Source organism: Palaemon carinicauda, chromosome 41 (genome assembly GCF_036898095.1).
Source record: "Palaemon carinicauda isolate YSFRI2023 chromosome 41, ASM3689809v2, whole genome shotgun sequence".
NCBI classification, from domain to species: Eukaryota; Metazoa; Arthropoda; class Malacostraca; order Decapoda; family Palaemonidae; genus Palaemon; species Palaemon carinicauda.
The window spans coordinates 28,883,516-28,908,499 of NC_090765.1; the positions used below are offsets into that span (position 1 = coordinate 28,883,516).

The window sequence follows — 24,984 nt, forward strand, 5'->3', positions numbered from 1 at the left end:
AGTATTGCAGTGTTTAAAAATTTTGCATTTTGAACCTTTTGAAGATCTTTTGGTTAAGAATTTCATGTCTAACACTTTTCCTGTTGGCATTAATATCAGCTAAGCATTATTAAGCTAGAAACTCTTTCTTATAATGTAGGTTTTGAAAAAAATATGATCTTATCTCTTTTGCCAAGGAGGATTCTCAAGACGAAAGGTTGCACTCAAATCCTTTATATTCCCTCCTTAGAAACCTAAGTTGGTTTCTTTATCATGTGTGAGCTAGTAAGTGTTATTAGAACAAGAATCCAGAGATTAGGGTTTCCTGAGATTAGGGTTAACATTCCTAACTTGTTTTGTGGAGTTACAATATCAAGTTGTCTTTGGTCCAAAAATGCTGTGTCAGTGAGGCTCACAGGGAATTGGATCCAAGTTGGATGGAAGACTTGGAAGTTAGGGTTCATGATAGTAAAAGTAGAGCTACATGCTAATTTTTGCAGGACTCTCTCTTTTGGAAGAGTCTTAGCATCAGCTTATTGCCGCACCAAATCTATATTCACTAAGAATTATAAAATCTTGGTTTGCTTTAGGTTCTGTAGTAGTTGCTGGTGATATGGTTCAATTGATTTTTTTTTCTTTTTTTTTTGTGTGTGAATTTAATTTTTTTCCCATTAATTTCTTTGGATCCCAGTGTTGGACAATTTACAGTATCTAAATAAGGGAGTAGGATGGTTTGGTTGTATTGAGGAAGGCAATCTGGAGAATGAAATTAGAACAAACTTTATTTGAAGACATTTTCATTGAAGGTCTAAACTAAAATTTTATGTACCAGATAAGTTTTAAGATTTCAGAACTTTAAATTTCCTTTCTATGTCCTGCATTGATGATTCACCTCCATCAGAGTATGAAAATTGGGGAAGGTTCATAAAAATAATGGAATTTTAGTAATCTATTTATGTAGTATGTTGATTTTTATATACTGTATATGCCCGCCTTCCTCCTCACTGAATTGTGATGTCAAGAGGATAGACAATTTGTTTGACAAAGACTGAAAGAAAGTGAATCTGTGGCATACCCAAAGCCAAAATTCTCAATACTTTATTAGAGGCCTAAGCCTATTGAAAGGAAAGGAAACTTAAAATTTTAAGTTTGGTGGTTAATTATCAATGAAACCAAGTTTCGAGAGAGAAGCAATATGAGCATCAGGTGAGTATAGAAATAAATTTTATTAAAAAGATTATTTTAAAATTCATTTCTTATTTTTAGGTATGGTAGATTAGTTATAAGTAATATTTATTAATATTGTAAATCAATATGACAAATTTGGAAGTAATTTGTATTTTTCCTAGCAATACAAACCTTCCGCTCTTTACTGTGGAATATTATTTCGGCGAAGCCAAAACTTGCTGATAAGCCTTGTATCAGGATGTAACTACCCACCGCTGGTTAGCGGATGAGGAACCGTGGTAGGTTAACCCTCCCGCTAACCTAGTGACTAACCATCACTTTTGTAACTGTGGTAGGACTTTCAGGGGGTTGTTGCTGGCAGGTCAGTTAGTGTAAAGAGCTCCAGGTTTGTATTGCTAGGAAAATACAAATTCCAAATTTTTCATTTGTTCATGTGCTAAATTCAAACCTTCCGCTCTTTACTGTGGAGACTCGCCTTTAGGAGGGTGGAAGTCCAAAACCAACTGGCTGGCAACTGTCCTGGGAAGGCCTCTGTATAGTGATACTGCACCACTTTATCCTCGCAGGATAACGGCCTGGGAAATCATTGCTGGAGAATAAGGAATGAATCTGTTGGAACATACAATGTAGCTATTCAGGCTGTGCCCTCTACTAATGTATATTTCTTCCGGCCTCCCCCTGACAGGAGGACGGGGACATAACACACACACAAATGTACTGTATATGCGGTTATCCAAAGAGCGTTAAACTTACTCGCAGAAGAACGAGGTCAGCTGTGCAGGGTTTCCCGAATGCTGCCCCCTAAGAGAGGTGAAGGGTATGTAGGAAGTGGCCAGTCACTGCCACATTCAACCTAGACTTGACGTGTAACCTCCTCCCTTGAACCTCTGATACTAGTCCCAATGGGAGCTTAGGTGTTTAGATTACGTTATGATCTACCACCACAGGAACTATCAAGAATGTGTCTAGGTTCCTGTGGGTTATGTCTTGCTGGTGGGGGGAGGTGAGCATTGTTTGATGTTTCCACCTGCCTGCTTGCAGTGCTTGCTGAACAGGAAAATTCTTTTGGAATGCCAGGGAAGTACCTACTCCCCTGATATCATGGGCATGGGGACATCTACCTGTTGTTGAGGTGTCTTGAGACCCTTTGTCTTTCTATACTCGTCTTATCCAAGAGGAGATCGAGTTCTTCGTGATTCTCCTCTTGGTCTTACCCATGCTGAAGAACAGCTTGATGATCTGGGGTCGAGTTCTTCTCATCCTTATGAGAAATAATCTCATCGTCCTTACAGGGCATAGTAACAGTTGATCAGTATTGTCTGTTACCAATCGGGGACTCCCAATCTGAAAGGGCCCGAGTCAAGAATTCGCTAAGGATTGATTTTGAGTCTGTAACAAACTCAAGGATGATACTGAGTGTCACATGTCACCCATGCCCCCGGAATGGGTGATGTCATATGAAAGACCATATAGTTCGCTGACTCTTCCTGCAGAAGTCAGGGCCAAAAGAAAACTGTCTTTAAGGTGAAGTCCTTATCTAAGGCTTGACGTAGATGCTCATAAGTGCCTCCTTTCCATGAATGTAAGACCCTGGCAACGTTCCAAGGAGGTGGTCTAACTTTTGACTGAGGGCAGGAACGTTCGAAATTCCGTATGGGGAGTGACGATTCTGTCGAGGAGGAAATGTTAACTCGATTCAGTTCGAAGACAATGTTCGAGGCTAAACGAAAGCCTTTCCCTACCGACATTAAGTGGAATTTTTCCCCCCTGAGGAACAGTAAAACCTCTGTTAGTGCTGGAATACAAGCACTGAGTGGAGAGATACCCCATCCATGACATCCACCACTAAAGATGGACCACTTCACCTGATGCACCGCAGACGACGACTCCCGGAGGTATCTTTCCATGCACCTAGCAACTGGCTTCCAAAAGCCTCTCTTGCGAGTAGTTACTGGATAGCCTCCGGCTGTGAAGACATGCGGTAATATCGCTTGGTGGAAAATCTTCAAGTGTGGTTGTCTGAATAGCTTGGGAAGTGAAGGGAGCTCTCTCGGTGCCTCCAAAAGCAGATGCAGAAGGTTCAAAAACCATTCTGCATGCTGCCTCAGCGGAGCTGAGAGGGTCATTGCTAGATTTATAATGCCCTTATCCTGTTCAATAACCCCCTTACTAGGCAAAAGAAGGGGAACGTATGGACGTCCACTTTGTTCCGCAGGTGTTGAAAAGCGTCCTGCAAGAACACTTGTTGTTCTGGTACTTGTGAGTAATACACCGGAAGTTTTAGTTTAGGGATGTCGTTGGATAGGTCGATTGCTCATTCGGAGCCAACTGATTCCTCCGGCTCAGATTGTCTGCCAGCACGTTATTCTTGCGCAGGATGAAGCATGCTGTTAAGTCTACCAAATTCCCTTCCCTCCACCTGAGGATTTTTACAGCCAGTAGACATGAGTGCTCTGGCAAGGTCTCTCTTTGTTTTTGTTTTTTTATTGGGACACTACTCCAGTGTTGATGCTCATCAGCACTACGTAATGCCCTGAAAGGAGCTGATGGAAGTACTTGAGGGTCAGGTAGGCTGCCCTCATTTGGGAAAGTTATGTGGCAGCGCCTTTCGGATTCGGACCAAAATCTGGATGCCGTCAGATGACACTGCCCTCCTCATATTTTAATGCATCTGTGAAGACCAATAAATCCAGGGGAGGGAAGAGATTTACTTCTTTGAGGACATTGGTGTCTAACACCCATTGACTCGGGGTGTCTCTTCTGTTTGGGTCCCACTAGTACTAGGGTACTCGGTGGGTCTCTGTGCTGAGACCGGAAGGTGAGCAGCTGTCACGATAGAGACCGTATCTGGAGCCAACTGTGGGGCACTAACTTCTTGAGGGATGTTCGGTGCCCCAGCCGTTTTGCCACTGGTGCTAGCAGTTGGCTTCTCGAGAAAAAGCTCTGCCGGCACTTGATCCCCTGACAAAGATTTGCTTAGTGTGGTCTTGACCATAGGTGAAACAGTCTGAGGATGGTCAGTCTTCGCAGGGGAGAGCATTGGCAAGGTGTGCTGGCTTGCGCACCTCTTCTAGTTCGCCCTGCTGGGAGCGTATGCTCGTGTGGTGAGGGCTGGAATAACAAGCCATTTCAGCTCTTGAAGGTAATTGCTACCTGTGTGCACTTGCGAGGGGTGTGTCCATGATTGTGGGGCAAGACTGTAGAACACCCTCCTTCCAGTTTGCCCAACCACGAGATGAGAACTGGAACTGCGCACTGGTTTGTGCACTTCTCCCAGTTCTCAAAGGCAACAGATCAACGCGTATGTGCCTTTATCAGCTCACCCAGGTACCGTGACGTAGAACTTGCTTTTATACCGGACTATGCTTTTTGTGTGTGCTGCTGTTGATGGAAAGGCTCGCCCAAGAGAGCATTCCGTGTAGCAGAAGTGAGGTGCCTCTCCTAGTCAGGCGGACGAGCTTGTATGCCCACCGTGCTCGGTGGACAACGCCGTGCAAGATTTCCTTGTGAAACTGGAGTCTACATTAACGCCTGAGCAGGATTGACTGGGTATTTTCCTACGAACTGTCTCCCGCAGCAGCCTGGTGGGTAGCGTTATGTGCTCCTCCAGGAGGAGGCATTTGTTCATACCAAGCTATTTAGGTGACCGTCCGCTGTTCTGCAATTTATTTTCTAATTATTCAAAATACACGGTTTCTACGTATGTTTTAGACATAATACCGTCATATAAAAAATTCAAGTTATTTGATCAAAAACTTTTTGATTAATTAGCAAAATCATGATTTAAAAAAAAATTTAGGTATATTTTTCTCCACTCATATGACAACAATTTTATTGAAAATCATACCATAAAAATTCTTTATAAACTGAATAATTCTGTGCGACAGAATTTTGATTTTCCTATTTCTTTTTTTGAAATTTTCTTCGTCTACATGAAAAATAATCATGAAAAAAAGAGAAAAAGGCAAATAAAAATTCTGTCACAGAATTATGGGATTTTTATTCCTCTTTTCAATGATATCTTTCTCTCTTAAAATTGAGCAATAAATGAGAAAAATGTACCAAAGTGTGAATAAGTGTGTTTTAGTGTTAGCTCTCAAAGATTTCCTATAAATTTTTGTTTTTTTCTCAGAAAAAATCAAAATAACATTATTATGATATCCTTTCTTTGTACTTTAATTGTTTATTCCTACATGAAGGCTCCCTGAACGAGGTATTTAAACCCTAAGTGTATTAATACACTTTGTGTAAGGGTGTCATGAGTTGCCAACGGCCTCATTGTTGCCAGAGATTTTGTTAGAATGTTCCATTTTAGTTTTTTCTCCCTTTCTTCTTGGTTGTGTTTTGTTGCTCTCCGCTTACTTTTTGTTCTTTCTTTAACCTTAGGTAACATTGGCCTTGCTATAAAGTTCATAAGGACGTTGTGAAAACACATCATAACTTCTATACATGTTTGGAAACTCTGGCTGGTTTTCTCGTAGGTCGTAGTTTGTGTTCGTCTACCCTCTACCATTGCCTTCCATCTCTGCCAGACGTACGATATTTCGAAACAAGGGAAAAATTGCTATATATATGCAAAAATAAATACGCAAAGACGATTTTGTCAAACTCAGTCATGCAGACGACGAATTAAGGATGACGTCATCATTTAAAGACCGCTTTAGCTTTATTTGTAAAAATAATTGGGTAAAACTTCTGGAAAGCATGTATAACATGTTTCTGCATTGTACTACGTCTTTACCGTGCCAAAATAAAAAGTGATGGGTAGTTGCTAGTCCTGGTGTGAGCGGGAGGGTGAACCTACTCGATCCCCCCCCCCCCTCCTCTAACTAGCGGGTGGGTAGTTTTACCCTTTTAAAAAGCTTATCGGCTGGTTTCAGTTTCTACAGTGAAGAGCGGTAGGTTTGTATTTTAAACAAGAACAAATTAAATTTAAGTAGAAATTAATGTGTTTATTACTAGAATATTTTCCAGTGGAATGATATCAATGAAATGTTAATAAATTGATGGTATGAAAGGTTAAAGAAATAATAGTGTATTCACTTAAGTTAAAGGTTGGAAAAATTTATAAAATATAAAGGTGATAAGAATTAACCATTGACCAAAAGCATTTAAATCATAATTCTCCAGAATTACATGGTATTTTAGTTAGCTTTACAAGACTATTTTAAAGTATTCTATTTTTTTATCTTCTAAAGAAATGATTATAGGAATGAATGTGAAGTTTATTTTTATCAATTCCTGTTTCTGTGGGTGTTACTACAGTACTGTCATTGCACCTCATGTGGTGTACTGTAGGCAATACTAAATTGAACTTTGCAGCATCCCTTTGGCCCTTAGAGACTTTTTTTCTTTAAGCTGTTGATGCTGTTCACTGTTCTTTCTATCCATCCCCTTTTAAGTTGATTAAAATAGCCTCTGGCTACCACAAAAGGTTTGTTAATATGTCCACAAATTCTTCAGTTGGTTCAAAACAGAGTTGCCTGCTGTTGTAATGATTGATAGGTCTTTTCAAATCATGCTAGCTGACTAATGCCTTTCTTGGGAAAATTTGCTTTTAAGATAACTTGAAAGATTATGGTTACTACAAAAATATAGGATGGTTTAATTGGGAAGACCAGTGTAATTTAAGCTTCCTAAAATGGTGTAAAGTATCCTAAGTGTACTGGTGACATAAATTGATGCATTATCTAAAGACTATAACTATGGTAATTATGAGTTCTGAGGCATATTTTTAAGATCAGGGTATCTGTAAATTGGTAAAGCTTCATTATACAATAAGAAAAGATGTTAGAAAGAATGAAAAAACATAAACTGTGACTCTGACTTGGTTTTTTTTTAAGAGAAAGGGAATCTTTGAGAATTTAACTGTTCAAAATCTTGAAAGCATCATTGAAACTATCTGTAAATTGGTAAAGCTTCATTATACAATAAGAAAAGATGTTAGTAAGAATGAAAAAAAACATAAACTGTGACTTTGACGTAGATTTTTTGAAGAGAAAGTAAATCTTTGAGAATTTAACTGTTCAAAATCTTGAAAGCATCATTGAAACTCCACCCATAGAGATTCTGTTCATGTCATCATAGAAAAGAGGAATGATTGATCATAAGTACTGAATATTGTCTTTGGTAGTACTTGGACAACAATGGTTTATGTATATGTACAGTATATTTTGTGACAATCTGCGGGATAGGCTTTGTTTATGTATACAATACAGTACAGTATATCAACAGAGTCACTTATACACTGCTATCCGAATTTGTACCACTGTATGAAGGGATTTTTGCAGAAATTCATGAACTAAAACTATTCAGTAGTGGGACAAAATATGAAAATAATTTCCCCAAGACATATTACTATCCATCCTCTCTCAGATAGAAGCTCCCCTCCCACACCCTGTGACATCTAGTTGTAAAGACTGAAAATTATCCTCTTAAATATTTTACATGAAGACATATCTGATGCTATCTTTATATGCTATATTTGATGAGCATTCTTTTAAAGAAAATCTCTATATCTCATGTCAGCAAATAATTTCTTATGTTATCCAAAATTTTATATACACATTACATCAAATTTTAACAAAAATTTCTTCAAGCAAAATAAACACTTCAAACATACAATACTATATACTGTACTAAGAACATTTAAATTCTATAACATACATCTAGCAGCATTTCAGAAATTATGTAAAATGTTAATGAAATTTACAATAGCAAATAAAAAAGTTGTAACTGCATTTTAATTTTTTTTATTGGAATGAATAATTTTTTTATTATAATTTGAACTGCAACCCTGTTTGGAAAAGCAAAATGCTACAAGTCCTAGGGCCCTCCCTATCAAGAAAATATGGGAAAAAATTTTAAACCAATTTCATGGTAGTGAATAAGAAAGTTATGAGAAATCATCAGAATTATCTTGAGAGAGAGAAGACAGTACTGTATGAGTATTATACTTTACTATATTAATGATACAATACAGTATTTTGTTTTATCATTTGTTGACAATTATCACTATTCTTTTGGTATGATTTTTGTTTCACTTCACAGAATCAATAGCAGACTATTGTATGTGGAACTCAACACTAGGAGGGGTGAAGTCTAATGCCATAAGACTTAATTTCCATGATGAATAAACCATATGTAAATCTCTATATTTGAAAAAAATATTTATAGAAGTTAGAGAAATTTATCTTTTTACTAATTTCATCTCACAATTTTGAGCTAATTATTCTGTTTTAAATTTTAGAGACAAAAGACTGAAATTATCTAACTTCTAAATGAGACTAGGGTTAAGGATATTCTTCATTGTAGAATTTAGTGTACTTGGGTTAGAAGGATAACATTGAATTTGAAGTGACTTGGGGATTCTTGTGACTTACTGGCAACAAGATTTGATATAGTTGGGTAATTTACCCAAAACAGGTCTTGGAAGTAAACAATCTACAACTAAGGTAGTTTTAGCTAAGCTAGTGAAGCTTTTGTGCTATCATCATGTGAGGATATTTATTTTTTAGGAGTCTCTTCGTAAAGAAGAGGCAATGCAAAAAGCCACTGAAGAAATTCAGGCTGATATCCTTGGTTCTGGGGTAGACCTATCACAAGTGCCATCTCCTTCAGCCAATAAGATTCTCTCTGAAGGTGTTCAGGTGACAAAGGCCACTGTATCTGCGACAGGAGAAATAAAGGTAAAATTACAGCACTTGTGGTTGATAGTAAATATATAGTAGTGATTCTGCTACACCTGCATCATGAATATTTGAGTAGTATAAATCTTTGAATAGTATACTGGTTCTTGTATACGACTTGGAATTAACCATATCTCACATATTTCTACTTATAAATGAAGCTTAATAACAAAGGAAAGGTAGAAAAATTGTATTCTTCATACCTATGAAAGTCATTTACATTTGACGGTTGTGAATTGAGGGATGGATGAGAAGCCAGTTTTCACAATTATTGTTAGTGTCTCCATTTGTGCAATGCTTGGCATTGGGAAAAAGTATGGATCGAAAGCTCACTAACAAAAATATTGTACTACTTTCCACACTAAACCCGACAGTTTTTTGTGTGTTGAGATTATTATGTTGATAATATCATATACTGTTTTGTTAATTTGAATTTATTTGAACTTTTTGAGTTAAGCTATGTGGTTTTATCACTTGAATTTTATAATGTACAGTATTTGATTTATTGTTGCTTTTTATATTTCGTTATGCTTTATAATTTCTAGTTTTCAACTTTTTATATTTCTTCATAATTCTTTACTTATCCACAGAAAATAGACAAAGAAGAATTGTTGGATGAGGCACCAGTTGTGAAAGATAAAGCTGAAGTTTTGTCTGAAGAGATCCCCAAACAGGTTCAAGAAACTGTACCTATTAAACCACCAGCAGAGGTATCTTTTTGCAGTGCCTTTGTGTTTTCGGATTTGGAAAACATTAAAGCTTTATTAAAGTGTTAAGATGAATTAATTATAATATGTTTTAAACAAAGACATTTTATATACTACTTATATTGAAACAAGACTTTAGACCATGTATTTAATTTTATTGCATTGTACCTGAAAATTATACTGAAACCTTTCAGCTGACACCAGAGGATCTGAAGGATGTGGAAGGAGCCTTGGAAACATTAGGAGTTGAAAAAAAGAAATATATAATTGAAGAGAAGGAGCTATCTGAATTAAAAACAGAATTAGCAGATTACCAAGAAGATATTGAGGACTTTACAGCAGTAAGTTTTACTGTACTGTACTATTGTATTTTATTTTAAGTTTTAGTATCATAATGTAAAAAAAAACATTTAACAAAAGAAATGAGTGTTGCATTTGAGTTGAGTATTATGAACTAAACTCATTAGTGTTTTGTCAATTTTCTTGCTTTTAAAAAGCCTTCTTAAAAATGCCAAATTACAAGATTATTGTATAAGGTAAGATTGTCCAGAATTTACTGATACTTTGCTTTTAATTACAAAACGGTACATTATAATATAGACTACATTATTTTATGGTAACTGAAGGTTATACTAAATTACTCAATTCCTTTGTTTGGCAATTGAAGTGTAATTTAATTATTATTAGTAGTAGGGGGCAGTAGTCGGATGTAGATTGGCACCTCGTAGTAACGGGGGATGTTGAGGAAAGAGAAGACTAATTGGTATGGGACCTCTGAAAGTTATTTTAACACGCTGCAGTTACTATACCGACACCCTATAAGGGTGAGCGAGCTGGGTATATTCCTGGCATTCCATGCAACTTTTTTCTCTGGTATATTTAGCAGTATTTATACCTTAGAAATGGTGCTATAAGAAGCATTTCACTGGGCGACACAGGTCTCTCGCCCAGAAATAGATTTTTCCTTCGTCAAAATCCCTTTATTAGTAATACAGATAGTCGTTGACTTACCACCGAGATAGGGACCGAGAAACGGACAGTAACTCAATCGGGAGTTATGTCCAACTTGAAATGTGACATTTCCGTAGAGTTATTAGGCTCTGTCATGATACTGTAATAATCTGAGTCATGTTTCACTAATATTTTCTTCCTGTGTATCATTATTTCATTTTCTTGCTTCATAGGATATTATATGCTTTATCAAAGCATGTTTGTACTCATCAATTTTAGGATCATTTAAACAATTAACAATTACTACCTTTTTTTTTACCTTTGGTTATTATCAGCTGATCTGAAGGTCCTACTACTGTATCGAGAAATGCGCACATACAAATAACGAATAACGTTTGGATAATTTCTCAACTTGTTCAAAATATCTTCATAATAAATATTACATTAGCACCAATATGTTATAGGATATCACAGTTTTCATACAGATACTGTATTTTTATCCATTTTTATTAGTTATATGACTATGCCTTCTCTCTCACTCTGCACAAGTAATTCATTGTTAAAGCTTCATTCTGTATTTAAATTTTTAGTGCATTATTAAATCTTCATATTTCTTGAGCCATTATTGTGTTTACTGTAATTGTGTTTCTTCACCAAACTAACAAACCTTTCGGCAAAGCTGGAAGGTGGCCAATTAGACTTTTGGTGCGAGGTGGCAACCCTACCCATAGCTTGGGTAGGGGGTGGCTAGTGGGACCAGCCACCTGTATATATACTCGCAGAGTGATGAACTAGCCACTTTTTCTAATTGGCTTGTAAAGAGCAGACGTCATCCCTCTCCTTCTCAAAGTTGCCATAGACATTGACGAACATATTGTTTTGCGCTCATGTATTGCTTGCTTATTCTTTCTCAAGTGTGATTGTATTTGGTTGACAATATCATGCAAACGTGCCCAGGTTATGGAGATCGTACTTGCGGGACCTTCATGTTGTCGGTAGACACTGAACCACATTCTTTGTGTCCGACATGTAGAGGGCGTTGTTGCAAGCAAGAGTCACCTTGTGACGAGTAGGTAGTGGCCTGCCTCCTAGTGGAAGAATTTTGGGAAGCGCAGGAAGCAGAAGGCTAAGCACGATCGTTCTCTCTCAGTCTAACTCTGAGACGAAACAATCTCTGGTTTCCTCTTCTTTGCACTCTCTCTCACCTCTTTCCAAATCTTCTCGACCGTCTTCCTCCGTGGAATGACTCGAGTAGGAACGTACTCCCTTTAACTCCAGGGCGATCCCACGCACTTTTGGGGAGTTGTTGCTTCCTCTAGAGAAACTTCTCCTTCTGCCGGTGAAATGCCCTTCTCTATTTCAGATGTTTTGCAGATTTTGGCCGTCCTTGGAGATTTCCTTTCCCCCTCGAAAAAAGCGCTTCTTCGTCTCCGTGTTGCTGAGAGAGATTCTTCGCCTGTGGCCAACTTTGCTCAGGGCATTTGTGAGGTTCTACTTTCTCCCTCCGGCCAACCTCCTGCTGACGGCAAACCATCCAACCATTCAGTTTACGTGGTCTCATAATTTACAGACCTTATTTTCTCCCTTTAGGAATGTTGCTAGCTCGCAGGCTAAGCCCCTTTCCACTGGTGCTGCAGATGATCTTCAGGTGGACGACACTGCATCTGTTCATTGATCGCAGGGACAAAATTCATTACCTCGTCTTCCTGGTCGGTCAGGATGTCATTCGCGTCGATCCAATGGTGAAATCGGAATTTATTCTGATCAACGATCGCAGGGGTGAGATTCATCGCCTCGTCTTCCTGGTCAGTTGGGATGTCGTTCTAGAACAGTAGTGATTCTGTTCAAAGATCTCAGAAATGAGACTCATCACCTCGTCTTCCTGGTCGGTCAAGATGTCATTCAAGACAATCGGATGTTAAAGGATCAAAGGTTATCACGATCTCAACACTTCTTCACGAAGATGTTCTAAATCTAAGGCTTCACTCTCACGAGAACGACGGTTATCTCGGTCTCAGCGTTCTTCTTTTCGGAAGAGTTATAATAAGAGTTCAAGATCTATACTCTTTGAGTCCCAGGATTCTTCAGCTGAATGGTGTTGAAGATATATTCCTGCCTATTATAGAGCAGGTTTTGAAAAGAGAAAGGATACAAAGTGATTACTAAAGTTGATGCCATCAACCTCAGGTTTGGGGAGGGGGGAACCACCTAGTAATATCATTTACTATATTTCATCTATGCCTTCAGCTATGGCATCCTTCTTTTCCAAATCTTCACTCTCAAGTGAAAAGGAAATATGCCAACTTAAAGATAAAGTTACATTTAGCCATCCCTTGAGATACTACTGCGAGAGAGTTATGGGGTCCTTTGGCTGGCCAGACAGTATTAAATTAGATCCTTCTCTCTGGTTACAGTTTATTTTCCTTTTGCATACTCATGCACTGAATAGTCTTGCATATTCTTTACACATTCTCTTTTGTCTTCATACACATGACAACACTGTGATTACCAAACAATTTTTCTTCACCCAAGGGGTTAACTACTTTAATGTAATTGTTCAGTGGCCACTTCTTTCCTCTTGGTAAGGGTAGAAGAGACTTTAGCTATGGTAAGCAGCTCTTCTAGGAGAAGGACACTCCAAAAGCAAACCATTGTTCTCATGGTCCTTCACTGTCTTGGGTTAGAGTACGCTTGCTTGAGAGTACACTTGGGCACTATTCTATCTTATTTCTCTTCCTCTTGTTTTTTATATTTTATATAGGAAATATTTATTTTCATGCTGTTAGTGTTCTTAAAATATTTTATTTTTCCTTGTTTCTTTTCCTCACTGGGCTACTCTCCCTGTTGGAACCCATGGGCTTATAGTGTCCTGCTTTTCCAACTAGATTTGTAGCTTAGCAAGTAATAATAATACTGTATTGTGGTGTTAGTTTTTGTGCTGTAACATTGTTAATTGTATCATTTTCTCTCTCTAAATTATTTACGACATTCCATTAAAATTTTGTATGTACAGTACTGTACTGTACTTAATGAAGGCCTATTTATGTAGGTATGTCATTTTTGTAAAATAATAGCAGATTGAATGTACATTTTAGTGTTTATTACATATATAGGGACTACATGTCACTCCCTACATTGAAAATTACTTTGTCGGTCACTTGGAACCAATTAACGATATAGGATGGGTATTAATTTATGTTAAATTCACTGCTGTAGTATATTTCATAATTAAAGTACAATTACAGTTCTTAAGTGAATATTTATATATGTAAGAATCACTGGAGTTTATATCATTTAACTGTCATATCAGCTTTCAACGAAGTTACTTTAGATACGGAGGTTTTATTATACATACTTGAAATATCCTCGACTCTTGTTGACATAATTTCTTTCTCTCTCAAGGCTGACTTAGCCTACATTAAGGATAAGATGGTAATCCATAATTTTTGCATTATTATCTCTTGTTTGGTATGGTATTAGTTATTGAAGTACAGTAGTAATTCTTTTTTTAATTCATGCTGTATTAAATCAGCATGTATTTGATGAATATCCAAGTCTTTTATTATGCTGCACAAGTAGTAAAGGATTATTTTCTTAGATTCTAGTTATATAGTGCTTTTGTCTAGCAAGCATCAAATAGGTTTGAAGGTTTCCAGGTTCCTATTATAGATTCTCTGCTCTCATTATTTTCCATCGTACTAAAATTGCCAAAAGCAAAAATGAGAAAATAACATCAGGATCTTGAAATATTGAAAGCCTTGTCAATGATAATTAATAATCTGATCACTAAAACATAGAAAATTCAATTCATATTATGTAGTCATGGTTGTTGAGCCCTCAGAAATCTTGATCATTGGATTACTGGTTTGATACTTTGGTGTTTGTGCCTCTTGGTCCTGGCAAAATGTTTAGCTGGCAATTGCTGTATTTGATATGTCTAACTGTATTTATGTTTGCTTGGCAACCTCAGCATGAAGTTTTTGTTGATTTAAAATTATTGCGCTTATGACTTGTTTGTTGTTAGGGCAAGGCAACTTATGTTGTTCATACCAAACCCATCAGGCCTATAAATCCATTATTTATGGTTCGATTGACTCTAAGATGTATATTCTGAAGTTATAAAGATGGGAGAAGTAGCAACCTGTAGATAATTAACACAACCTGGTTTATGTAAACTAAAGATTTGAATAAAACTGGTTATGAAATTCCTCATATAAAGTTTCCATTTTGTATTATAAGCTAGGCTTACAAATCAAGTAGTTATTCATTCTTGTGTGTCAGCTAATGACACTCCTTCCTACCTTCAACTTCTATGGAAAACATTTAGCCTACAGTTATCTGTAGAGGAGAAATTATTGTAGTTTAATGACTTGCACAAAAAATAAATTTGGTTTATACTGTATTCAAAACTAATGATAAAGTCTAATATAAAAGATTTACACTAGGTCAAAATGGTTTTTTTTTTTTTTTTTTTTTCACTTGTACTACCAATTATGTGCTAGCTTGTGCAAGATTTAACGGAATGTAGGCAAAAACTTTATAAAGTGGGGGGGGGAAATAATTTCAGGTACATTTTATTTACGTTATTATGGACAGCAGATGATAATACTCACACTTTTTACAGAAAAAAAAATGAAATGAAAGTTTTATATCATTTTCTTTCTCTAGTATTTCCTTTGAGGAAAGGGCAATAACATATGTGAAATAGAATGTAGGGATGTATCTACACGTATGTGAAACTGTTATTTCATTGGCTGAATGATAAACCAAAACTAGACAATAAAATATATGAATGTTCAGTTGTTTATTCTGAAGAAAGTACTTAGTAAAGTTATTCAAAGGATCAGTCTATTGAAATTAATTTTCTTAAAACCTTGAGATGGAAAAACATTAGAAATTTATATCTACATTTATTTCAACTAATTATTTGCAATTTTTGTGGACATTAATATATGGTATACAGAAATAAATATGCTTGCTATTAAAAGGGTATTGCGTTGGCTTCAAAGACTGAAAAAGGGTTTTAATAAAACTGAACATAATACTAATGGATAGAGCGTTCATTATATTCATACAATTTTTCTCTAAATTTACATTACAATAAATACCTGCTATATATTTTCTTGATTGTATGTACTATACATTTTAGAGTTATATCTAGATCTTGAGCAAAATAGTTCAGATGTTTGATTAGCTTATTGGTGAAGTAGGTAACATATTTTATTGAAATTTTATAGGAGAATATATTTATTGTTAAGAAGTGATTGCGCAAACCAATTTGATGCATATTTTGTGCTTTGTTATGGTGTACAGTATATATCTGCCACATAATCTTTTCTAAGGATTTAGGAATAAGTATGTATGTCTTATAAGATCTTGTCATCCATTATATAGTATAGATCTGTCAAGTTTGAATCTCATATTAGTAGGGTAAGTACATTTTATAGCTACATACAACAAACAATATTCTAATGTACTCAAATGTCTCTCCATAGGCCTTAATAGAAGCTGGTATAGACAAGAAAGAACTGCGGGAAAGCAAGGCAGCAAAGAGGCTATTTATACGCGTAAACAAGATGCTTAATCGTATGGATCCTCTTTTGGATGTACTTTCAAAAGAAAAAGCACACAGGCAAAAGATTGTGGATGCTGGAAAAGCTAAAGCTCAAGAGAAGTAAGTTTTTCAAATTCAGTTTTTATTAATACGCTTTACGTGGTAATGAATTACTGTAATACAACAAATATTTCAATTGTGAAATTAGTAGTACTCTACCAGTTGTAGCTGGTTTTTAAGTAACAGATAAGGGCAAATGATTTTAGATCCCTTAAAATTTTTAACACTCCAAGACCCCTTATTTCCTAATATAGGAAAAAAAAACTTTTGCATAATATTTCCTCAACAGAAACTACAGGAATACAACAGTATTCAGTTATATAAAAGCAAATAAGGAACAGTATTCAGTTGTAGAATATGCAATGTTGGAAAACATTCAAATAGAAAAAAAGAGCCATTATTACATGGGGTTAAAAATTCACTTGTATCAGCATACTGTACTAAATTAGGTATGTACTTACTGTAATTCTAACATTCTTGCAGTCTCAGTCATAAGGCTCAGTACTATACAGTATTCTAGTTGTTTGTTCCAGTTGTGACAAGATTTTGGATGATCTTATGCACACAGTTGAATCCGTGAAACTTAAAAAAGTTCAAACTTGTTCAAATGATTTGATGTTGAGCAGGTTGATAGTTTATATATGATAATCTATTTTAAAAAACATTACTAATCTTAAAATATATTTGTTCTGTTACTGGAATACAAACCAATGCTATTTATTTAGAGGTATTACTTTCTGCGTAGCTGAAATGACGAGCCATGAAAATTTAGCGAGGGTTAACTACCCATAACGCTAGTGTATGGTCGTTGCCGTTCCTCATCCTTCGCCGTTATTTGGACTGCCATTAATTCTGTTTTGCTTTTTCTTTGTGTTGGTATGCGTACGTGTTGACCTCTGCGAACATGCGCACCTACCCTGGACTCTATGGTTGGCCCTGGGGAACCTACATGTCGGTGGTGGAGACCGATCGACATACCCTTTCTCCTGTCTGCAGAGGTTAACGTTGTGATAGCAACAACCAGTATAGTGAGTGTCAGGAGTGGTCTGCTTCCCAGGGGGAGAGGTTTGGGCTACGGCGGAAGAAGTCTAAGCGGGATATTTCTCCTTGGAAAGGGGAAAAACCCAAGGCCTCTTCTTCCGTCTCCCGACCTTCCTCCGAAGCTCCTACTCCTTCAGTCTCTTCCGAGAGACCGTCGAGTACTAGCGTAGACCCTTTTAATTTCGGCCAACCCCGTTCCTTGAGAGATGGTGTTGCTTCCCCTAGCGAAGCTGCCCCACCTCTCCCCCCCGAGTGAGGCCTTGTCTATGTCTTCTGTGTTACAGGTATGATTGTCCTTGGAGCTTCCGGGTCCGCCCTTCAAGTGCTCGTTGCTGCTGCTCATTCTCGGGGGGGCAAGTGTGCAGCTGTCGTCAGCAACTTCGGAGATAGATCCTCTTGCGCTCGTCGATGTTGTGGTGTCAAGAGGTGTCTTCTGTACAGTAGTTTCTGCCGATGTCCTTGCCCCTTCAGACTCTCCAGCTGTTGCTGCCGACTTAGTTTTCCCCGTTCATGATCATCCTTCGAGGAGGGAAACATAGTCCTGCGTCTCTCTCCTGCAAGTGTTTCTCCCCCTCGGGGGAGTTCACTCAAAGAGACTTCTCTTCGAAGGACTGCTGCTGCTCATGGTCAGCTTGCTGATCCAACAGTCCGTAGAGGGTGTCCCTGTCGCAGAGCTCGCCCACCGCTTCGCCTTAGAGGTCGTCCTTCACCATTTGTGAAAAGGAGCGCCTTTGGCACTTCAGCCTTGTCATCGCAGCCGTCCCTTGCAAAGGAGTCTCCGCTTCAGTCGTTTCTTGGCCCTCAACCTTCGCCCGTTTCTGGACCTTCTCCCGACGACGCTGCTGCTAGTCCTCGGACTTCAGTCCTGAACCCTTCTGTAGATCGTTTGCGATCTCCATCGGTGGATGTTCGTCCTTCCAAAGGGCACATCCCTGTTTCTGTGCTACCTACCAGCCGACCTGCTGACCTACCATCACCGTTCCTGTTCTTGGTACACCCTCCTAAGGCCCTACCTAAGCGTGCAGTTGCGCGCCAACGCTCTCCAGCGCCCTGCAGTGCACCAGCGCTCACCAACATCTCGTCAGCGCCATCCTGCTCCGTCACCCTTTGCAGAGCGCCCACGCTCACCAGCTCGTCAGCGCTCTACAACGCTTCGCGCGCCTTCACTAGCTCGCCCTCAGCGCCTTAAAGCATGGCAATGATCACCGGGGCAACTGAGCTCACCGAAACTTCGGTCTCCTGCTCGCCAACGCTCTCCTGTGCGCCAGTGCTCACCTACCCGCCAATTCTCTCCTACGTGCCAGATCTCGCACATACGCACGCGCCAGCACTCGCCCGTGCGCCAACACACTCCCGCACATGCTTGCTAGCTCTCTCCTGCGCCAGATCTCGCCCGCATACACACACCAAATCGCGCATGCGCACCAACACTTCCACGTGCGCCAGGTCACGCCTGCGCACCAGCACTCTTCTGCGCGCGCATGCTAGCATTTGCCCGTCCGTCAGCGCTCGACTGCGTAATTCGCGCAGAAATTAGGAACAGCTCATTGACAGGTTACCGTTGCCTCATTCCACACCCCGCAAACGCCTTTCAGTGCGTCCCCCGGGGAAAGGGGAACGGGCCTCTATAGAAGGGTTCAGGATCCCTAAACTGCCTTCCTCTAAGGTAGACCCACTTGCAGCATAAACTCCTCGTAGGGAACCTTTGGTCCCTTTTCCTTCAGGGGATCTGTCTGACAGTGCGTCAGTCAGTCAACAGACATGGTCCAGTGCTATTGTCAGAGCAGTGTTACAGGCCTTCAATCCTGCTCTGTCTGGCTGCTCTTCAGAGCAGCCTATAGCTCCAGCAGACCCTTGGCAAAGAACCATGACTTCTTCCTCACCCTGAAGAGGAAAAGAGGAGTCTCAGGCACGATCACTTCCTCAAGGGTAAAGCTTACTCCGGTTAGACCATCAAGGCCAGCTCCTCCTGCATCTTCCTCGGGATACTCCCCTACCTCACCGTTGCCATGGGAGTTGCGTGAGGAAAGCACCTCCTCCCTTCCACCTTTGGAGCAAGCCTCCCCTCACACGGAGAGTTCCCCACCACAAGTGGAAATCAGGAGGGACACGACATCTCGGCCTTCGATAATGGAGTCCTACCTCCTTCCTCGGAAAGAGTCCAAAGACTCCAAGACTCTGCCAAAGTCCTCTTCTAGGACTACAAAATCTACAGAGACAGTCGGTCACTCGAGGGATGTCTGCAAACCCATCCCGGGAAGAGCTCTCGGGGATGGAAGGAGGAGACTTCGCTGCAAGTCCAACGTTGGAAGGAGAGCAAAAAGAGTCACAACATGCATTCTGGCAGGTTCTCAATGGGTTTACCGACCCAGAGATACCACCACAGGAGGGCAAGGACACGGTCTTAGTGTTTTTGGCACCCAGAAACCCTCAAAGACCAGTGCAGCCTTGCCCTGGCCTCAAGGGTTGAAGGATGCCAGGGCTAAGATTGTCCTACAGCTTGCCGAATATGCCTCCTCCCATCGTTACGGCTCTACCAATAAGCTTCTCCCACCTCTTTGTGTCCAACAGAGGAAGTATTTTGAGATTCTGGATGAGCCTCGTCCAGCTCTTCCTCTCCATCACTCCTTGGAAGAGCTCACCTAGGAAATTTCTCCAGAGTGACTCCAATCGACAGGTCTCTTTCTCGGCAACCGAGATCCTTAACCAGGAGGAGGTTACGAAGAACGCCATGCAAGCTACTTCATGGCTTGATGTCTGGTTAGGGACCTTGGGAATCCTGGTATGAACTGAGGATTTCTCCAAGGACCATACCAGGAAAGCAATGGACACTTTCCTACTCTCAGGCATCCGCGATCGAGTCCTTAATGCCGAGATCGTTAGGATTAGATATTCCTCTCTAGAGGGAGCCTATCTATTCGAGCCTAAGGATGTGGAACATGCCGCTGAGAGATGGAGGAAGTCCCATCAGGTCTCCCTCCTCCATAGCGCTTTGACTTCTAAGCCCTATAAACCACCAGCTCCTCAGCAGTCCCGTCCAGCCAAGACTATGACGACCAAGACAGCAGCGAAGACCACGGTGTCTTAAGAAGCCCTTTCCTGGCAAGAACAGGAAAGGCAGTAAGTCCTCAAGGGGAGGAAATTATCATAGATGGAGCAGCCGAGGCCGCAAACGCTAAGATAGGCACTCCCCCTGCTTGTCCACCAGTAAGGAGATGCCTAGAAAGTTGCTCAGACAGGTGGAAACAACTTGGGGTCGAACCCTGGACAATCTGTGATTCGTCTAGGATATCGCATCCTGTTCATAACATCTGTCCCTCCCCTGATCAGGAATCCAGTGTCTATAGACTCCTTTGCCATGGGATCAGCAAAGGGGCTGGCCCTTCGGTCAGAAGTCCAGACCCTGTTGAAGAAGGGCGCTCGACTCTTTCTTGTAAAAAAATTCGTCTGGAGGCTGGAGACCAGTCATTGACCTCTCAGCTCTGAACAAGTTTGTCAAACAAACTCCATTCAGCATGGAAACTGCAGACACAGTCAGACTAGCGGTAAGACCACAGTACTTCATGTGCATACTAGACCTAAAAGACGCGTACTTCCAGATCACAGTCCATCCGTCTTCAAGGAAGTACTTGAGATTCAACCTACACAACAGGAAATACCAGTTCCAGGTGCTGTGCTTCGGTCTTTCCACAGCACCTCAAGTTTTCACCAGCGTGTACAGGATTGGCATCCGTCTCCTTTGTTATCTGGACGACTGGCTAATCCTAGCAGACTTGGTGTCAACCCTCCTTCAACATCGAGACAAACTTCTGGGACTTTGCCAAGATCTGGGAACATGGTAAATCTCGAGAAGTCCTCCCTGCTTCCTACGCAGAGACTGGTATACCTAGGCATGATAATAAGACACTAATCTCCACAAAGCCTTCCCATCAGGCGACAGAATAGCAAGACTGAGGAAGGTCGCATGACCCTTTCTCCGACGAGAACTTCCAGGCCAGAGGTGGTTACGTCTCCTCGGTCACCTTTCATCACAGGCCCGTCTAGCTCCCAACGGCCGCCTCAGGATGAGATCTCTCCAGTGGCGACTCGAGTCCCGGTGTAGGCCTAATCATTCTCTCGATTCCCCTGACATTCGGATCCCCATGGGATCAGCAGAACAGACGGATCTCGACTGGCGGGTGGCAGACGAGAATCTACCAAAGGGAGTGGATCTTCTCGTCCTCCCCCTGGATTTGATGCTGTTCTCAGACGCTTCAAAATAAGGGGGGGGGGGGGGGGGAGCTCACCTGCTGCACCACACGACCTGTGGCCTCTGGTCAGAGTCAGAAGAGTACCTCCACATAAATCTCCTAGAGATGAAGGTCGTCTTTCTGGCTCTTCAACAGTTACTGGCGGGCCACTCGCTGGTTGTGATGAGTGACAACACCACATTAGTGGCTTACATCAACAAGCAAGGAGGTACTTTTTTGCAGCCCCTATCCCATCTAGCAGTAGAGATACTGAGATGGGCCGAGATTCACTCGATACCACTATCAGCATGCTTCATTCCGGGCAAGAGGAATGTACTCGCCGACAACTTGAGCAGAGCATCTCAGATAGTGAGTACTGAGTCGTTTTTGAATCATCTAGTAGCCAACAAAATCCTGACTTTGTGGGGTTCTCCGACAGTGGACCTCTTCGCAACGGCCCTGAACTTCAGGCTCCCGTTATACTGTTCCCCAGTCCCAGACCCCAAGGCTCTCTGACAAGATGCATTCCTACAACGGTGGGACAACATCAACATTTACGCCTTTCCCTTATTCTGTCCGATGAGGAGGGTACTCAACAAGGCCAAAACATCGGTCAGCCTTTCAATGACCCTCATAGCTCCGCTATGGCATCACGCAGAGTGGTTTCCGGACCTTCAACAACTCCTGACGGAGTCTCCAAGATCCCTCCATGAAACGATCTACTCAAACAGCCACATTCCAACATATTCCACTTCATGCCTAGAGACTATCCAGCATCTCTCTCCGAGAGGATTTTCGCAACAAGTTGCAATCAGGATGTCTGGACACCCGCGAAAGTCATTAGCAGCCGGCTACCAGGCAAAGTGGAAGGTCTTCTGTGGTTGGTGTTGTGGAAGGGGTATCTCTCCTCTCAATGCCACTATTCCAGCAGTAGCGGAGTTCCTCGTATATTTGTGGGAAGAAATACATCTGTCAGTCTCGGCGGTTAAAGGCTATCGCTCAGCCTTAAGCCTCGCCTTTAGACTAAACGGAATGGACATTTCTTCATCGCTAGAACTTTCCTTACTCATATGGGGTTATGAACTTACCTGTCCTCAGTCTGAAGTGGGACCTCCCCCATGGAACTTGGTTCGAGGTCTCCGGTCTCTTAAGAGACCTCTCTATGAACCATTACTCCAGGCAACAGATCGCCATCTAACTTGGAAGACTCTATTCCTGGTAGCTTTGGTTTCGGCCAAGCTAGTCGGTGAACTTCATGGTCTCTCATACGACATCGCCCATTCAAGGAGATGGGGAGGGGTAACGTTCAGATTTATCCCTGAGTTTATAGCCAAGACTCGGAACCCAGGAGTAGCGGATCCTCGATTCACCACCTTCCAGATTTCAAGTCTTCGTTCTGTATCAGATGACCCTGATTATCTCTTACTCTGCCTAGTGAGGAGTTTGAGGCTGTACCTTAAGAGAACAACTGTAGCCGGTCCTCGTGTGCCTCGCCCCAGAGCTCATGATGTCAGGGGCGTAGCTACGTCCTTGGCATTCAAGAGGAACTTCTCAGTGACGCAGGTTCTTCAGGCTGGGGTGTGTGGTAACGACAAACTACTTTCACATCCCACTACCTGCAAGACGTGAGTCGCGGGAGACTCGATACGTTTTCTATCAGTCCTGTGGTTGCTGCACAACAGCTGGTATAATACCTCAAGCTCCCTATTTGACAAGTATCAGAAGGTTGAGGGCAATTTTACCCGGTTTTAGTCTGTGTAAATGAAAAGGTTTGACTGGCTTTTATTCTTTTTTTTCATCCTCCCCTCTCTTGGGGAAAGCAGAATCCTGGGTTCTCTGCACAAACTGACCACAAACCACTGCAGGTAAACCATGCTCCCTTGTGTACCTAGTATTAAACTAGTTCTGTTGCGTCCCCATACCCTGGCGAGGTGGTTTCGGGAAAGTCTGGGTTACAACAGTTTTTCCTACTAAAGACTCGGAATAACTTTACCTGGACGGTCACACTATATATCTCAACACACAGCTTGCGTAGGCCATGGACCTTTCCTATCAAGGTTTTAGCGAGGCCCAGGGACCCCCTTATATTTTAGTACTAACATACTCAGATAAGGAGCCCCCAGGTGAAAGCCAAAAAGTCAGATTGGTAGAGATGTCCACCCTTCCTAATGGGTTAGTCACCCCTAAATAAATTGCCTAGGTTTGTATTCCAGTTACGAAAAATATGACATTCGTAGATAATTCTCTAAAATCATGTTTAATGAACTGTATCTTTTATTGAGCGAAGTTTCAAAATGTTTCGTCCCAGGAACCTAGTCTTATTAGAAATTTGAAGAATGTGAGAGTTGCCAGTTTTGAACAAAAATTATTGAATTCAGATATTCCCAGCTTTGCTGTATACTGTACAAACAATCATGCTTTTTCAACAGCAAGTATTTAGTGTTTTTCTTATCATAAAGACTATTGAGTCAAAATTTCCACAATGATCTAACTGATATTTTGATAACTTTAGCATTAATTTTCTAAAATCATGCTTAATGAATTTTTTTCTTAAACGAAACTTTAAAATACTTTACTTTGCCGCTGGAACAGAGTCTGATTATGAAATGTGAAGAATGTAAGAGTTGTCTTTAGTGAATTTCTAACGAAAATCACTGAATTTAGGTATTGCAAATTTTGCTGTATACTGTACACAAGGTAAAATGCTGTCTGTGCACAATACTGTACGTGCAAATCATTAACATCAAGGACAAAAAGACAGTCTAAAAGTGATGATCAGAATTATGAATCAATAGGGGGGTTTGCACCTTATGAACTACCACACAGCCAACTACCACACAGCCAGGCCTGCCAACCCTCCCACGACAGCTGTGGTTGATTAAATGTTAATGGTGTTTTACCTTTTGTACATCAACCCGTAGGCTGCTGTAACTCCAGAAGTGTAATTTAATAACATAACTTATGAAATATACATCATCTTAAATTTTTTCCTCATTAGAATTAGGCCTAGACCTTTTTCAAAGGTCGATAGTTTTTTTTTTTTTTATAAGACATTATACACGGCATCACTTAAATCTATTATTTTCTCATTAATCTTTCTTTTTCCAATGTGTGATGGGTTTCAAGAAAGCAGAGGTTTATGCTATTATTGCCTTCCCTTTCTCCTACTGCCACAAGGGATGCCTTTTATACCATTGGGCAACCAGGCAGGGACTTAGTTGGTGTCTTTTGGGACGAGTACTTGCTACCTTTTTTGGATCGCCGGCTTGCCTTATCTCACAGACCAATATTGTTTATGAGCAATCCCCCATTATCACTGAAAGCGATTTTTGAGGAAAATGCATTCATGGTCATTCTAGATAGGTTTTTGGGATTCTACAGTCCAATATTACTGGTGGCTGAAGATAATCAGAGGTGAAAGGGATGTTGGCAAAAAATGTTCGAGAAGACCTTCCAACAATGATGGGATCATCTAGATGAATACACTTTACCTCTGTTCAGCCTGATTTGCCAGCCGATGAACACCAGGCCAAAGGACTTCCTTGGCTGCTGCCAGAAGGCCACATGCTGAGTGGCATCCCCGATCT

At 40.5% G+C, this 24,984-nt stretch overlaps 1 protein-coding gene across 2 annotated transcripts in view; it reads left to right on the forward strand.

The window, feature by feature from the left end:
- Positions 1 to 24,984, forward strand: part of Letm1 (Leucine zipper and EF-hand containing transmembrane protein 1) — a 79,685-nt gene that overhangs the window by 51,905 nt on the left and 2,796 nt on the right. The window contains exons 8-11 of one of the 2 annotated variants that reach the window (XM_068364437.1): positions 8,685 to 8,855; positions 9,446 to 9,565; positions 9,757 to 9,903; positions 16,009 to 16,187. In XM_068364437.1, coding sequence (XP_068220538.1) covers positions 8,685 to 8,855; positions 9,446 to 9,565; positions 9,757 to 9,903; positions 16,009 to 16,187 — 617 coding nt within the window. The remainder of the gene's footprint in view (positions 1 to 8,684; positions 8,856 to 9,445; positions 9,566 to 9,756; positions 9,904 to 16,008; positions 16,188 to 24,984) is intronic. The other variant, XM_068364438.1, reaches the window with a different exon arrangement.